This window comes from Leptonychotes weddellii, chromosome 6 (assembly GCF_054177405.1).
Source record: "Leptonychotes weddellii isolate Sample4059 chromosome 6, ASM5417740v2, whole genome shotgun sequence".
NCBI lineage: Eukaryota > Metazoa > Chordata > Mammalia > Carnivora > Phocidae > Leptonychotes > Leptonychotes weddellii.
Genome location: NC_138374.1, coordinates 114,449,652 through 114,466,814, shown reverse-complemented (window position 1 = coordinate 114,466,814; position 17,163 = coordinate 114,449,652). Strand labels below are relative to the sequence as shown.

At 52.2% G+C, this 17,163-nt stretch overlaps 1 protein-coding gene across 1 annotated transcript; it reads right to left on the bottom strand.

The window, feature by feature from the left end:
- Nucleotides 1-391: 391 nt before the first annotated feature.
- Nucleotides 392-4,518, bottom strand: BTG2 (BTG anti-proliferation factor 2). The gene is made up of 2 exons (XM_006731559.3): nt 4,235-4,518; nt 392-2,919 (listed from the first exon to the last, which is right to left on the bottom strand). Exons 1-2 carry the CDS (start codon nt 4,386-4,388, stop codon nt 2,585-2,587), a joined length of 489 nt encoding a protein of 162 aa, XP_006731622.1. The 5' UTR covers nt 4,389-4,518; the 3' UTR covers nt 392-2,584.
- Nucleotides 4,519-17,163: the final 12,645 nt, after the last annotated feature.

The following is a 17,163-nucleotide window of genomic DNA, read 5'->3' as shown; positions in this document are numbered from 1 at the left end:
CCTCGCCTCACCACCTCAGTCTGAGACTTGGGCTATGAGTCTTATAATCATGTGTAATAATTATCAGTGCCTCGTGCGGACAGACAGTACACACGTGCTGAATGAGCAAATGAGCACAGCCGAGGTCTAGTAAGAACAGATGCATGCGACCTGGCCAGACTCAGGAGTGCTCAGTCTAGAACCCTGTCCTGTCCAGCATTGTCACAGGGAAGTGATAACATTCATTAAAGGATGAAGAAAGGAGTCACACAACTAGATTTTTCTTTTATACCAGCACATGCTATATAGGTCTTCGGAATATCACCAAAGAGAAATACCGAGACACCAAGAAAGGATTTGGATCCAAGGGAAAGGCTGATGTGGGAATGTGCCCTTCTCTATACCACACGGCTTCATCTGCTACATTTTTATTAAAGTAACAACAACAACAAAAAAGCATACATTTGTCCATAAAGCTGTACATTCTTCCATATAAAAACACTATTATACAATTAGTAACCTTTGTCTTTTCTGTCAGAATAGCTTACAAACATAGGACTATTATTTTTACTTAATAGGAGAAACAGACCTGCTCAACAGTCCAGCTCTGGGTGTTTTGCCGTTTTTAAAGTGAACATCAGAAAAACAAGAGAAGATCAAGCACGAGACCATGAGGCTGCTTCTAAAAAGGCAGGGACCTGTTTGCAGACAAGATGCAACACCACAGTCTGTGGGGATTCACAGCTTTGTTTCCACCCACAGGCCAGAAAAGGAGCTCTTGGGTCTGTGGGCCTGAAGTTACCTTTAAAGCAAGAAAGGCTGGAAGCAGGGTCTGGGAAGGCAGCTCGGAGTCTAGAGTTGAAAAGGAGGCAGAACTGGCAGGAATCGGTAGGTGGGGAGAGTGTTTGGTAAATAGCACCTTTGTGTCAGAACGGAGTAGTTCAGGAATCCAGGGAAGGGGACTGGCAGTGGAGCAGGGACCCTGGGGGGGGGGGGGGGAGAAAGGTTTCTTACTACGCTGGACAGAAGGGGAGCCAAGTCGACCAGATGCTCTAGCTATGTCCTTCTAAAGTGATTCGGGGTTGGGAAACTCAAGGCCTTCTGAGGGAACCCTCACTAATGTCACTGAAAAACCGAAGGAAGGGGATTTCTTCCCAGTATGGATTTCCATGGGCTCCAACCCAGAACAGTAAATATTGCACAAGTCTACAAACTTGGATTGTACTGAGACAGCAAGTTCCCCACAGGTGCTCTGAGCACCAGGGAGGAAAAACAAAAACAAAAACAAAAACAATGCCCAGGATTGTGGCTTTTAGTGTCAGCCCTACAAGAATACCACGTAGTCCTGCAGAACTTGGGGCATTCTCCCATTCAGCCAAGGAATACCTGCAAGGCTGACCAGCCAGCCAGAGTCCCGAGGACAGAAGGAGAGTTCCCTAAGCCCTCCAGGGCACCAGGAGGTTCTGAGAGCCAGGGCTCCCTCTTCAGACTCTCCTGGGACCCAGGAGGCCATATTGCACAGTGAGTGAGAGCTCTTGTTCTGGAAAACTGGGTGGCTCTATGACCCAACCCGAAGGGGACAAGTGTGGGAGGGTCAGGGAGGAGTGTTGTGCTTTGAAAAAGAAGGCAGTAATCAAGAACCTGGAGTTCCCTGTAGCTTTTGAGCCAACTCTCGAAGGGATAATGGCAGCAGCATCAGGACTTCATGTGGTTCCAAAAAGAAGGGTTTTGGCCAAAAACAAATATCCCCAAGTGGATACTCTTTGGGTCCCAAAATTCCGTTGCAAATCACCCAAGTTATTCACCACACATACTCACACAAAGAGCAGCACACAGCAAAGCAAAGGTTTTGTGCGGAGTACCCTTCCGTCCCAACCCCAATAACCTCTAACTCCTGCCTTACTCCCGACCCCCCACAAAACAAAAAGCTTTTGTTTCCTGCCTGGGAAGCAACACCTACAGGCCCCTGAGCACAGAATCAGAAATAAGTCATGATTTCAAGAAAAGCCACTTAGGACAGAAGCAATTGGGAGAGGCCTTTTTCACTCTCTGCCCTGGATCTCACCGGAAAAGTAGAAGATGAGGCAACATAGCATCACTGAAGTCCAGGCTCGAATGCCCCTGAGGAGGAGAGGGGCCAGGGATGCAGGTGCCCTGCTCCGGAGAGCGAGAGGTCTGAACTCGGCCTCTCTTCTCCCCGCCGCACGGCAGATCCTGACCGCTCTCATTCACAGTTGCTGACCTTGCTTGCTCCCTCTCACATCTTCCTGGGGGGCCAGCCGAGCTTTCCCCACCTCACCCCTGCCAGGCCCGCCCCCTCTCTCCTCCCCACTCCCGTGAGGCAGGCACTGGCTCCCAGACTCAAGCGCACCACAGTTCTCTCCAAAGGCACCTGGGGAGGCCACTTCCAAGCAGCTCCCTTTAAGGATTTTTCTTTAAAAAAATTCTTTTGGTTGTTTTTCTCCCCTTTTCTTAAAAAAAAAAATAATATATATATATAAATAGCTCTTCATTTAAAATACAGTTCCCCAGGTTGAGGTATGCAGTGGCCTGTTGTCACGGCAGAATGAGTACAGTAGAGTGCCTGGTGGGGGTGGCCGGGGATCTAACTGGAGACTGCCATCACGTAGTTCTTCGAGGGGCTGCTCCGGCCCAGCATCATTTGGTTCTTGCAGGTGAGGAGCCCATAGGAGGCAGCCACCGGGGCCTCCTCGTACAGGACGCAGATGGAGCCATCCTCCCCGATGCGGTAGGACACTTCGTAGGGGTCCACCCACAGGGTCAGCTCGCTGGGCAGCAGCTGGTGCAGCTGGGGCTGGCTGAGTCCGATCTGGCTGGCCACCTTGCTGATGATGGGGTCCATCTTGTGGTTGATGCGGATGCAGCGGTAGCCGGAGCCCTTGGACGGCTTTTCAGGAAACCAATGGTGTTTGTAGTGCTCTGTGGGGACGGAACACGAGGGAGATGCCCTGGTTAGAGCCGCTGGGGTGTGAAGGCCACCACAAGGGGGGATGGGGATGAAGGGATAGGAGTAGAAGAAGGAACCCAGAGATTTTAAGTAAGCGATGTGGTTTCTCAGAAGTTGCAGGACCCTCCTGAAACCCTCCTGTCACTGAAGCAGAGAACACTTTAGGAGATTCCCCCCTCACTCCTAGGACAAGGATGTGAGTGTGTATGGGGAGGGAGTCGCATAGCTCTGGGGTAATCCCAAGTAGCTGGTGTATTGCTTCCGGCATACTGTTTAAGAAGGATGCGTGAGACTGGGGAGGACGTGTCCAGGCAGGGCCTCTGGAGACCTGTGAGCTGAAGCTGCAAGGCGAGCAAGGCTGCCATCACTGTCAGACCCACAGCAAGTCATTGTGTCTCCCACCCTGGGCCCCAGAGGCTCCCTCTGCCTCCTTCAAAAGCCAGAGGGACCTTCTGCAGTGGCTAGAGGAGTCAAAACCGGGTTCTTTTTGATGAAACGTATGTTGCTCCTCAGAAGGCAGGATCTGTGTGGGCACGCTTGGAGATGGCTATCGCTGCTTGAGACCGGCGGCCAACCGGCTAGAAACAGCTGGGAGGTAGGTCTCTCCCCTGGCAGCCGCGGCTTATCTCTTGTCAACCTCCCGTTTCACGCCGCCCCCGCCCCCAGCACACAGGCCAGCAGAGCGCAGGTACTACCCACAAGGCTTTCTCAGTACCATAATGGGTGGCAGATGGCTAAGGGGGGGGGGGGCAAAGCACACAAAGGGGGCCGGGATCCCAACTCCGAACGAGTCAACAACGGGCCCGGGCACAGCACAGCCCCGCGCCGCCAGAAGAACCACGGCCAAGGATCCAAGTTGTTGAGAAGGCTCAACTGCGCCTTCTTCCCCCATGACGACCCGTTGGCTGGCCGGGCTGCCTCGCGCCCAGCGCCCCCGGGAGTCTCAGTAAGGGGAATGAGCTCGCACTCGGGCCCGCAGGTGCCTCCTCTCCCCGGACAGAAGCCGGCGCCTGGGCACGCACTCCCGGACAAGGGTCTGCGTCCGCGACAGTGTGGAGGCACGCGCCCGACCAGAACCGTCACGGACAGAGACCCGAGCGCGGGGCCGCGCAGGGGAGACACGACCCAGGCGAATGGGGGGATGCGGGCTGGAGGGAAACCGAGTCCCGGAGCTGCTCTCGAGGGGAGCCCTGCCCTAAGAGGAGACGAAAGACGGCCCAGGCAGGAAGGGGGGCCCAGCCCCAGCGGCGGGGCTCGACGGAAGCCAGGATCCTCGGCGGTGCTCACCGGTTAGTGCCTCCTGGAGAGCCCCGCTGAAAACCTTTAGTCTCTGCTCGCTCACGCAGCCCCGGGTCCTCAAGAGGCTGGAGAGGAAGCCCACGGCGGCGGCGATCTCCGGGAGCATGTCTGTTCTCTTCCCGGTCCAGCGGGCCTGGCTCATGTCTTGCGCGGCTCGGGCGGCGGTGGCAGCGGCGGGGAGCAGTGAGAGGGCTCCGGTGGGACGTGCTGGCTTGCAGGGCTCCTCCGTTCGCTCGGCCGCTGCTCGGGCTCTGCCCGGACTTTACCCGGGACGCGCCTTTCATACTGTTCCGAGAGGAGGGGGAGCCCGCGGCGTCACCCATTGGCCACCGCCAGCGGATGGGGGCGGGGCCATACGCCCGGCCCGCCCCGCCCCGCGCGCTTCCGCTGCGGGGCCAGGCCGCTAGCCCCCGCCCCCGCCCCCGCCCCCGCCCCCGCCGCCTTGTCGGCGCTGAGGTCATCGCCCGCTGACGTCAGTGCTGGGAACCCAAGCGGGGCTTGCGGGGCCGAGGTGGCGCGGGGAGAAAAAGGGGAGCCGGGGAGGGGCCGAAGCCGCTCGGCCGGGGAGAGCTGCGCCCAGTTCGCTCCACGCTGGGAATGCCTGGACCTCTCCTCTCCGCCAGTCCTTCAAGACTTAGGTCACCGGCCACCTCCTCCAAGAAGCCTTCCTTTGCTGATACCACCTCTCCCTCGCGGCTCCCACATTTTCCAATCCCCACTGTCAGAACCACTCACCCGGACGCTTTGTCACCATGTTACCGCTTTGCCGTCTTTGTTAAACAGGTTTCTCTAGGCTCTTCGGAACTGTGGACTAAATCTTCTATTTACTTCAACAGTAATCTCACCTCCCCCAAACAAGTTCTGCCCTTCCTCTACACCAATGCCTTTTCTCCTGCCTAGTGGCATCCAAGTCTTACCTATTTGACGGCAGTGTTGTAAGGCTTTTCTGTCCCCTCAAGTTGTTTTTCTAGCTCTCCCTTTCCTTTAAATGCCAAAAATTTTTAATAAGTGGTTTGCTCTCAACTGCACACATTTTCCCATCTACTCCCTGTTCCTCCTCCTCCCTTCGTGCACCAGCCCTCTCTCTCCTGTCCTTCCTCCTTGTGGATTGAAGCTTTTGTAAACACGGGCTTCTGGGCAAAAGAACCCAGCCTCAGTCTCCAGGGTCCACAGGCGGGACTGTGCTCAGGGCCCGGCACCATCACAGGGGCTCAGCAGATGTCCCCTCGATGGGGCTAACTTCTAACCCACATCAGGCATCTGGCATAGGAGGTGCTCCGTATATATTTGTTAAGTGATTCAAACCCAATGGCCTCTGTCAATTCTTATTCTTCTTGAACTCTGGGCCCTGCTGGCCACCTCTGGAGGCAGTCCCTCCTGCTTTTTCCTGGGCACCTGACGCCAGGCTTCTCAGCCTCCTTCCCCAGCTGTGTCAGCCCTGGATCCCCTCCCGCCCCTGTTCCCTCTCTGGGTCCCCTCACTCCTCTCCCTCTTCTCTCCACTTGCCTTCCTCAGAGAAACCCTATTCACATTGTCCACTCTGATGTTTACTTTTTCACAACTGACTTTCTCGGCTGCATAGTCTGTGTCCTTTCGTCCTGCCACTCCCATCACCTGCTCTGTCCCGCCCTTGGGTGTCCAGCCACCACCTCAGTGTCAGTCCAAGCCCACTGTCTTCTCCTGTCCTGGAGATGTCCTGATGTCCATTTCTGTCAGAGATACCATCACTTCCCCAGGCACTCCATCCTGAAAACTCACACTCACTTTTGACTTCTCCTTGTACTTTGCTCCTAAGATCCAGCCGCAAGACCTGTTGCTTCTTCATTATCTAGATGATTGCAGTAGACTTGTCAAATCCCATCCCCAAGTTACCCTTCCCACTGTTAGGAGAGCTGCATTCCCAAAAGTCTGCATTCACTTGCTCTCTTGCTCAGATCGTTCTGAAACACCCTCCACCACCATTTGTCTACTGCTTTAAGTCTGGACTCCTTTGCCTGCTATTAAGATCTTTCATAATGTGGCCCCATCCACTTTTTTAGGTTTCTGCCACTTTGTGCTCCAGCGTCATTCTCCTCACTGTTCTCTAAGCATCAGAGCAGCTCTGCAGCCCAGAGCCCTCAACATTTTGCCCATGATCCCCATCCCTGCTCTGTAACATGGCCCCCATTCCAGGTATGCCTGAATATGTCTGGCTCTGCTGAACAGGGGCTCATGCCGTTATGTCCTGGACACCTCACTGCCTCCTTCCCACCTCTCCCAATCTCCCTTCCACACTCCTGAAGGCACAGCTGAAGCTGGGTCTTCCACCCTGAAAACCTGCACTGACCATTCTCCCTCTACAGAATTAATGGTTATCTGTACCATTTATGTGGCATTTATAATCTGTTGTTTGGTATTATTAGGGATATTTTTAGAGGTTGACATTTTATCTCAAAAACAGTCTGCAGGCTGCTTGAAAACAGGTTACCATGCTCATTTGTCCTACATTTGTCCAGGACAGTTTAGATTTCAAATATTTTGCTCCACGGCTTCATCTAGCTCATTGAGATGCCCTGGAACACATCTCTTAGATGGCCTCTTCACCAGCTCCTCCCCAAAGCTGGACCAGGCCAGATGAGACTCTTCCCTCTGCTTGCTGAGAGGAAAATGATTTGTTACAGAAAGCAGGCTTGGGAGTGGAAACAGGAAGACCTACAGTGCATTATCCAGGGAGACCAGGTGTCGCCCAGACCAGAACTGACTGAGGGCAACTACCAAGGAAGTCAGGGAAACAGATCAAAGTATAGATAAGTATACAGGGCGGTTCAGCACTTAAATCGGAAAATACTTAACATCTGCCTGGGTGTGTCTTTGACAAGGGTTGGGTGTTCTGGGCCTTGCTTTTGTCCAGAACTGATTAAAAAAAAAAGTCTTTTGACAGACCATCACCTGTTTTTTGCCTTAGGAAACAGAACTCTGTCATTATGTAGATTTTTGTATCACTCAGCAGGTCACATGTCATTTGTATCTTCTCAACAGAGCCAGGACCACATCTGCCGACTTCAAATTTGGCGCCCTTTTCATTGGCCCCTGGAGTCTCTGTGCTGTTGTTAAAATGGCATGGCCCACAGTTCCACATGGTCCCACAGAGCTGTTCTTCCAGGTGATGGTGCGACAAACTGGGGGCAAACAGGGTGCATTTGGGGGGAGGAACAAGGTCTTATCCCTGACCCTCCTCCATTACCCAGATGTGTCTTCACCTCCTCATTGGTGATTAGTTCCTGAACTCTGTATAGGGCATCCGTAGGAACCGGAAGGCACTCCCCCTACTTCCTCATCCTCTTTCCTTTCTACTCACAAGCCTAGGGAGAGGAGGCTTAATTTATCCCACACTCAAAGTTCCCAAGTCACTATGCAGTGTAATTGTACCCAACTCAGGATTTGCATTCTCAATCCGTTTCTTATGAGGGCAAATATATGATAGCTGTCCAAATTATTTTTTGAAATTTCCTGAAACTGCCCTTCAGTTGCTAGGACCAGATCCTTAGAAGCTCAAAAGTCCAAGTTTCACTTCTTCCCTTTGCATGTTGCGTGCTGCCTCCCGTTCCTTGGCCTTGTCAAGGTGTAATTGGAGCACAGGGTAAGGACGGTGGGTTCCCCCTCCCCCCTCTCCTCTTCTTCCTGCTCCTCTTCCTCCTCATTCATTTCTCCCCCCTCCGCCCAAGGGACCTTGAGTTGACTTCTGAACACGCACTGCCCTGACACACGGTGCTGACCTGTGACCCCAGCCATTGCCAAGGGGGCAGCAGTGGGGGGGGGGCGGGGGTGGACGTCAACCTGTGCCTCTTCTGTGCCCTGGAATCCTGACCCGCTGACTCCCCTGGTCCTGGATGCCCAGCTCCCCCATTTGTCTGGCCCACCCGTGTGGCCCACTGTAGAGTGACACGCAGCGTCCCACGCTGCCCTCCTCAGACCAAATCCCATCCCCAGAACAGGGTTCCTCTCCTCGGGCCTCAGCTCTGGCCTCCTCTGTGGGGTCATCACACAGGCCTTGCTCTCTACTCCCCGGACCATTGGGTGCGACTCTTGTCTTTCCTGGTGTCCTGTTAGGCCTCCAAGGTCTTGGCTTGGTCGCCAAGGTATCTCTCAGTTTCCTGACCACATGTGGAAGCCTGAGGTTGAGCGAAGCTGATCTGCTGGCAGAGGCTGGACTGAGGTATTCTAGAAAGATGACGTCAGCTCACTCCCACACTGTGCAGTGTGTAGTTCTTGTGGGTCTCTGTGTGTGCATGTGTGTGTGTACCAGCGTGGGGAGGGAGGGCAGCATATATATATCTGAGTAAGTACACACTTCAGTGTGTTGTGTGCTCTGATGTTTGAGGGTAGGAGGGAATATAGCTATGTGTTTATAGGTGTTAAATGTACTTATGGGGCGCCTGGGTGGCTCAGTCGGTTAAGCGTCTGCCTTCGGCTCAGGTCATGATCCCGGTGTGCTGGGATGGAGTCCCTGCATCGGGCTCCCTGCTCAGCGGGAAGGCTGCTTCTCCCTCTCCCACTCCCCCTGCTTGTGTTCCCTCTCTCGCTGTCTCTCTCTGTCAAATAAATAAATAAAATCATTTTTTTTTAAGATTTTATTTATTTGACAGAGACACAGTGAGAGAGGGAACACAAGCAGGGGGAGTGGGAGAGGGAGAAGCAGGCTTCCCGCGGAGCAGGGAGCCTGATGCGGGGCTCAATCCCAGGACCCCGGGACCACGACCTGAGCCGAAGGCAGACGCTTAACGACTGAGCCACCCAGGCACCCCATAAAATCATTTTTAAAAAATGTACTTATACTAGTATATACTGAGGAATGTCATTTCGTGAAGTATGGATGCTTTGGTGGAGTGTGTGTTTTGGCGGGCAGAGTGGACCTGGCGGGGTATGTCTGAGTGCAGCTGATACAGATGCCAATTTGATCTTTCCTCTTTTCAGACCCCACTGGTGACAACCTCACTCTGCTGCCCAGGGCTGATAAGAAACACCACCCCAGAAGACCAGATGCCTCTTCCTCACTTCCTAATCAGGCTGGAAATACTGCCAAATATATTCATCACTCTTTGCGAGCGTTGCTGGGTCATGCGCAGGACATCTTTTGGGGTCCCCTGTCATCTCACAAAGTCGTACCTCTCAAGAGCAGCCCTAGGCCAGCCCGTCTGGGAGTTATTCTTTACAATCAGAGACAGGAATGAAAGAAGAAACTGACATTGTCCTTCAAATCTGTTCATGAAGCCTATATGAAACTGAGGATGTTAGCTCTTTTAAAAATTTCTGTCTTTAAACCCCTTCACCTGCCCCAAAGTGAACCGAGAACAGGAACAGAAATAGCTAATGCAAAGATGATTAGGGTTGAGGGTTAAGTGGAAAACTACCCATCTGGCCTGAAGGAAGGCTTGGTAAAATATAAATATGTGAAGGGCTTCCTAATCCCTGGGTCACAACAGTTTCCGAGTCCCTCAGGACCATTTCTGAGAACCTGTGGAGAAGTGGAGAAGAGTCTGAAAGCTAAAAAGTAACACTTCCTCCACTTGCTCTGAAGATATAGGAGCAAAAGAAGACTTAGTGGTCCCGAAAGCAGCTAAGTTCGACCACAGAGTCACTTCCTGTTAGGAAGGTAAGCCTTACCTAGGATGTGCTCGCCCAGACGCCTGCTCCAGCCAGGACTCAGACGCTCTGGGGTACGGGGCATCTTTCCAGGGTGGGATGAGATGGCCACAGGGGGTGGCCGGGTGAAGGCTGCGGGCTCCTCCCCAAAGTGGCATCTAAGCTGGAAAGTATCAGAACCTCAGCGGCTGCCACCCAACATCCAGATAATGAACAGAGACATCCGTGGCAGACGCCAGCTTCCATTTGCTGCCACTAACCTGGGAGCCCACCAGACGCCCAGTGGCTAAAAAACTCAGGGCCTCTCTAAGCCCTGGGCATACCCACAGGTGAGCTTGGGAGCCCGGGAGGCTCATGCTCCCCACAGCACAGTCCCTGATTTCTTCCCAATTTCCTCAACTCTCTCTCCCAAATGCCACCTGTGTGGCTCAGAAGCCACAAATTGGTAGCCCCTGAGGCAGAGCTGACCGCAGAGATATTCTGTCTGGCCCGTAGAGGGTTTTAAGTGCTTTAAAAATTAGTTGTCAACATTTGACTATTCGGAAGTGTCCTATGTTTTTAAACCCTAGAATTGTGATTTCTCTTTAAAAACCTGAATCTGTTAACACTGGTCCCACATTCCTGCTCAGTGGTGACTGGCACCTAAGACCAGTTCACCGTGGTCCCTTCCCCTCGCTGTCACGTCCTTCCGAGGCCACGCAATGGTTACCATTTCTCAAGGAGATATGCTGGGTTTTAAAAAATTATACTGTCTCCCGATATAGAATAAATCCCAAACCATCATCTCTAACCCCAACTTGACAACTGAGCTCCCAACTACTGGTTGGTTTGTTTTTTTTTTTTCTGACTGAGAACTGAACATCTCTGAAATATTTTTCCGGTATTGTAACCTCAACATGTAACAAATAAAGATCCTTTTCTCCCTTCTTCCCCACTTCTGATTTCTTTCTCTCTCTCAATGGCATTATGATTCTTTTTCTAGTCACCAGTCTCACAGTCTGGCCGACATCTTTAACCCGACCCTGGATAATCAGCTGCCCAGGCTTACTAAGTCTCTATCAGCAACACCTGGGTGCCAGGCTCTGGAGATTCAGGGGAGTGGTGGGTGTTGGGGGCTGACAGCAGGACATGGTCACTTGGCAACATGGAGTCGGGAGAGTGAGAGCCCAGGGACAGAGTGAGTTCAGCTGTTCAAACAGATGTTGAAGCTTCCTTGGGCAGTGGCAGGAGATTGGGGTGGAGAGAAAAGCTGGGAGGCTTGCAGGTGCAAGATCTTGGCTCAATGAGGAGTGAGCAGGAGGGCAAAGATGATGTTCCAGGGGGACACAATAGACCGCAGAGAAGGTGATGGGGAACGATGGCCAGGAAAAGGTAATGCAGAGCGAGGAGGACTCTGCCCCCCTGTATGAGCCTGAGGGGTGTGGGGTGTGACACAGAGACAAGCTCCCCTGAGGGGGCCTTCGGGGTATAGCTGGCTTCAGTTAAGGTCATGAGGTAACAAAAATGTTTAGAGGGGTTGAGGATATGGGGGAACTTGCTGGACCAAAGGGGGCCTGGTGAAGGGGTCCGGAGGGGAGGCTGTGGGAGTCAGAGTATTGGAGGGCATGTACATAGTGGTATGTGGATGACAGTGTTTGCCCTCCAGACAGTAACCAGCGCCAGGAGGAGTGGGGATTTAGTCCTGACTGGGCTTTGGGAGAAAAGCGAACCCAGGGCCCCGGAGAGCCAGGCTCAGCCAGGAGACCTGAGACCCAGAGTGCTGGGCAGGGAACTGCCCCTTCTGCTCTGGGGGGAGGGGGAGGACCTGAGAGACCACAGGGTTACCTTCGTGGCTTGGAGGGGTGAGGTCTCCAGGTTCTTGGACTTGGGCTCTTAGGGCCTGCTTTGTGCTCCCCAAATTCACCCCTTCATGCCCCCCTACATCATCATGCATCACGTTGGCTCCTGCAGACTCACTCTCCTCCCTCTAGGAGAGAGCTGGAAAGTGTTATTAATTCATCAAACTTGTAACTGAGGCTGATGGTACGCCAGGCCCCGTGGAGGGAGGGAATCTGCTTCCCCAAAGATAGCTTTTTCCCTGAGGGCTGCTCCTCAGCTGCTGTACCCTACTGACCCACTAGCATCCACAGGCAAAGGGACGCTCTGCTTTCCTCCCCTCCTTCGCCAGCCTGGCCGGCAGCAGGGGAAAGGCAAAGCAAGGCAAGGATGGCTGAGGGTGTGAGAGAGAGAGTGAGTGAGAGACGAGGTAGGAGCTGGGGGGGGGGGGGCGTTGGCGGGGGAGGGGGGGGGAGATGTGGACAGATGGCCAGACCAGTATGTGGCTGGAAAGGTCCCCAGTGATGTGTTTTTGCTTCTGTGACTCCCTAGGTGTATCATCCGAGCAAAAGGATGGAAACTATCTGTTAAAAGTCTATTATCCTGGAGGTCCCCCAAGAATGTGACCTCCCACACCTTCATCCTCTGGGCCTTCTCCAATGGTACTAGAAGGTGTGACTGAAAGTGCCGGAAACCCGCCAGGGGAACACATGGACTTGGGGGCAGAGGCAGATCTGAAGCTGAATTTATTGCCTCTTTCCCAAACTTAGAGGACAGACATGTTGTAAATCCTCCTCATCCTCACTCCCAGGGGCCCAGGATAAACCCCCTTCATCTCCAGACAGAAAACAAGAGGCCCTGAGACGATAGGAGCTTCCCCAGATGTTGTTTTGGCAGAACCATAATGGGGCCGGGCCTCCCGGGGCTGGGTGTCTGGGGCAGGCAGGAATCACAGCTGTGACAGCCAGAGACCACCCCCCCAGGGTGGGGCCTGAAGTGTGGAGAGAAGCAGACTCAAGAAAGAGGGACACAAGGAAGAATCTGCAGAAGAGGGCCTGCAGCGTCCTGCCCCTGGCCTCCTGGCTTGGGGTCCATGGTATTTGTCAACTGTCCTGCGGCTCAGCCCCAGCTCTTGATCATATGGTTCCAGGGAAGGGGCCGGGTGGCCAGACTGGGAGCCACTGCCCTGAGCCTGTTTGCTTATCTGTGGCAAGAGAGCATGGCTAGGAGATCCACCCTGTCTCTCCCTTCGTCTGTGATCTGTGCTCCACACTGCTGACTCCTTGGGGCCCAGTAGGATATGTGATCACCAGATCTCCTGATTCGGTGACATATCTCCAGGGGGCTTACTGCCTGAGCTGATACCCCATATCCAGTTAGGGACCCAGCCCTGTTGATCATCCGTTTGAAACAGCTTCTACTCCGCATCACTAAAGCTTCTGCCATCAGATCTCGCTGGGACAATCACAACAGTTTCCTACACGGTCTGTCTGCCTGGAGTGCTCCCCTTCACACCCTTTTCTCAGTCTATCTATCCTCTGCCGTAAAAACTCCTTCTAACCACAGATTTATCTTTCTCTTCTGTTTAAAATCCTTTGAAGCCTCCTTACAGGAAGTTCAAATTCGAAGCTGGGCCTTCAAGGCCTTTATAATCTGGGCCAGCCTCTAAGCTCAGTTAACCTCCTTCTCAGTGTTTCTTAAACACACACTTGCACTTTGATCCCACTGTGCCTTTGCTCATATTACGGGCTCAGCCTAGAATTCTCTTTGTTCACGTCTTTGCCCATCAAAAAGGCTATTCATTCCTTCAAGACCTAGCTTCTGTGTCACCTCCTATGTGAAGCCTTTCTGGATTCACCACAACCTCCCACTCCCCATTGCAATTAGTCACTTCCTCCTTTCTTTATAACTCCATAGCTCATAGGCTGGTGTTATAGTTCATTGTGTAGCCCTGTGAGACTGCGGTCCCTTGAAGGCGGGGTCTGGCTTATACTGTACTTCAATGCCTGGCACACACCTCGGCCTTCGGCACACAGTAGGAACTTGGTGAATCTGGTTGAATTCATATCTCCATGCAAGTGATAGAGAGAGAACACTATTCTTCCCATACTAGTGAAGGAAAAAGGACACGTAGATAGGATGATGGACATGTCAGAAAAGACACTAAAAGGGGCTGGGGTGGGGGGTGTGTGTGTGGGCCTGGGAAGGGGTGGGAAGGGATTCTAAATCTTACTGCCTCCCCCCAACCCCAGCACCAAGAATAAGGTCGGTGGGGAGGAATCTCTGCAGATTAAGAATGGGTGGTCTCCGCTGCTTAGGATACCAGCCCTGTTCTGATGAGGACTGACCCTGATGGTTCATAATTAAACTTCTGAACTAGCTTGTATTTATTCTAGTGTGGTGGTTAGCGTCCCTGCCCTGGAGCCACACTGCCCAGATCCTAGCTGTGCCATCTAAAGCAAGTTATTAAACCTCTCTGTGCTCAGGGGGCGCCTGGGTGACTCAGTCGTTAAGTGTCTGCCTTCGGCTCAGGTCATGATCTCAGGGTCCTGGGATCGAGCCCCGCATCGGGCTCCTCGCTCTGCGGGAAGCCTCCTTCTCCCTCTCCCACTCCCTCTGCTTGTGTTCCCTCTCTCGCTGTGTCTATCTCTGTCAAATGAATAAATAAAAATCTTTAAAAAAAAAAAAAAACCTCTCTGTGCTCAGTTTCTTTTCTTTTTTTTTTTTCAGTTTCTTTATCTATAATATGAGGTTAACAGTTCTTACCTCATACAGCTGTTGCCTTAAATGAGTTTACAGTACTTAGATTTGTGCCTGGCATATGATAGTGGTCAGTATATGTTAATTATTATTACTTATAATTTATATTTTGCTTCCTTCCAAGAAGAATTTGAGACACCTTAAAATATTGAACCACACATATAAAAGAGGATAATTATATGTATATATTTATATTATATTAAAGATCAGAAACCGGGGCGCCTGGGTGGCTCAGTGGTTAAGCGTCTGCCTTCGGCTCAGGTCCTGATCTCAGGGTCCTGGGATCGAGCCCCGCATCGGGCTCCCTGCTCCGCGGGAAGCCTGCTTCTCCCTCTCCCACTCTCCCTGCTTGTGTTCCCTCTCTCACTGTGTCTCTCTCTGTCAAATAAATAAATAAAAAATCTTTAAAGATCAGAAACCAATTAGTAGTATGAGGGAGAGAGATAAAGTTAGGTATTTGCTAATGTGTCTGAATTAGTTCCTTTATTGACCCCTTAATTATCTGAGAGATTCCAGGAAGCCAAGGCAAGAAAGGAATACATGCATTGTATAGTTTTCAACGTAAAACGTAAGAAAGCATCCAAGTTGGCCTGTTAAAGTAACACCCCTTCCCAACACACACACACACACACACACACACACACACACACTGAACTCAAGAAGGAATTTATGGGGACGCCTGGCTGGCTCAGTCGGTTAGGCGTCTGCCTTTGTCTCTGACAAATAAATAAATTAATTAAAATCTTTAAAATAAAATTTAAAAAAAGAAGGAATTTATGGTATGAATGCCTATGTTGGACTATTGGAGCCAAGGGATCTGAAGTTATTCTCAGTTGGCATTTACTATCATTCTCAATTGGGCTTTAATGACAGCCCATGATGACAGTGGGAGTAATCAGAGTCAGGATAAATGGCCAGGAAAATAGCAATCAACATCCTTTCCATGTTTCTGTCTGTGCTCAGCTCATGGATTCCTTCCCTCCCGCCCTCCCTCTTGGCTCTGGAAACTCCCTTGAGGTCAGGGGTTGAGACCTCTGAGTCACGCAAATGGCCAGGTGGCCGCAGGTGCTTTCTGCTGCCTCCCCCCAGCACTGGAGTTGTGTGGAAGCGAGGTGGGTCCCCTGGCAGCAATTCCCGAGGTGAGTGGAGAGAGGAATGCTATGAGATAAGGCTAAGAGCGTTTTGAGAAGGAGGAGCCCCCAGTTTGAACAGAATGATGATCTTAGTGGGAATGGGTAAGCTCCTAGCAAGGTAACAACTCCCTGCCCCCCAGGTTTTGAATTCAAAGAAGAATCTATGATAAGTAAGCATCCTTATATAAAAATCCAGGAAGGCCACCACTCCTGTCCAGCCTGGCCTGGCTTAGGAGGAGGGACTCTGCTTAAGAACTGAAACACCATAAAGGCTTTGAACCTATCTTGCTGAATTCACAGAGAGGTGCAGAGGTGTAGGTAGGGGTTAGGAACAGCTGAATTACTCTGCAAAAGAAAACAGGAGGAATCTGCAAGGAAAAGGGCTGAAACCCATAGCTCACAACAGTGAAAACACTCATGGACCAGCAAGATGATTCTTAACCTGATCTGACTGGAGAAAAATAGGAGCTCAAAGCCAGAAGCAATGATGAGAAGGAAAAGTCTTCCCCACTCTCCATCCCCACTCCTAGAGGAATCTGGAATATTTTGAGGAAGAGCATCGGATCTCCCATAGATCTTGGAATGCATCTTTGAACAACTCTTAGCCAGCACCTAAAGAGCATCTGACCTCAGCTGACCTCAGTTGGGAGCATGGCCATAGGTGTTGGCCCCAAGTTCCTTGGCTTTAATGAGGACAACCACTGCCCAAAGAGGGTTCCTCCCTGCCCACTGTGCAGTCTACTTCTCAGCAACCCAGCCTGGTCCTCCTTGGCAGGGAGGGGGTTCCGTGGGGATCACTGAAGTCAGGGGGTGGCGAGGAAGAGTGGGAGAGTAAGCACTGCAGAGATTCATTCGCCCTGTCTGGCTCTCACCATGACTCACTGCCATTTACTTATCGGTCATAAATCAGCCACTTGACTCCAGGATCCGAACACCTTTTGTCCTTTTTGTCTTAGAGCGAGCGATCAAAGGAAGGACACGTGGTGCCCACTCTCAGGGCTGGAGAGTGGGGACTCTTCTGTCTGGTTTGGGGAGAAATGGTTCCTGCCCTCAGGAAACTCCGAGTTCCCAAGGACGAGGAAGCGTGCACATGGAGGACGCTGCATGCCAAGCAGCCAGTGGACAGAGACATGTGGGCAGACGAGCACTGCACAAACACAGCCCACAATTAAACGGAAGGGGCTGGAGGGGAGGTGCCAGCAGTCAGCTGGGGTCCAGCAGGAACCAGCTGGGAATTCTGAGCCTGAACTGGATTTGGAGGTCAGACAAGCCAGTCCTGTACACGGTCTAGTACTACACGACTGCTGGCCTGCTGGCTCTTGGCCATTCCGGTTTCCCTCCCAGGTTTAACTGGAAGGGTCAGCTCGAGCAGGCTCACCACTTGCTTACAGACCAGAGGCCCAAAACAGCTGTTCACAGCCTTGGGAGCCAGGAGGCAAACACCAGATGACTGTTTACAAAGCTTCCACTTTTCAACAGGGTCAAAGGGCATTCCTAGAGCAGCTGGGGGAGGCCCCAGAGAGGCAGGTTCTGGAGGCTGAGTCAGCATGTGGGCCTCTGCTGCTGCCTTCTTCCGAAGGGGCACCC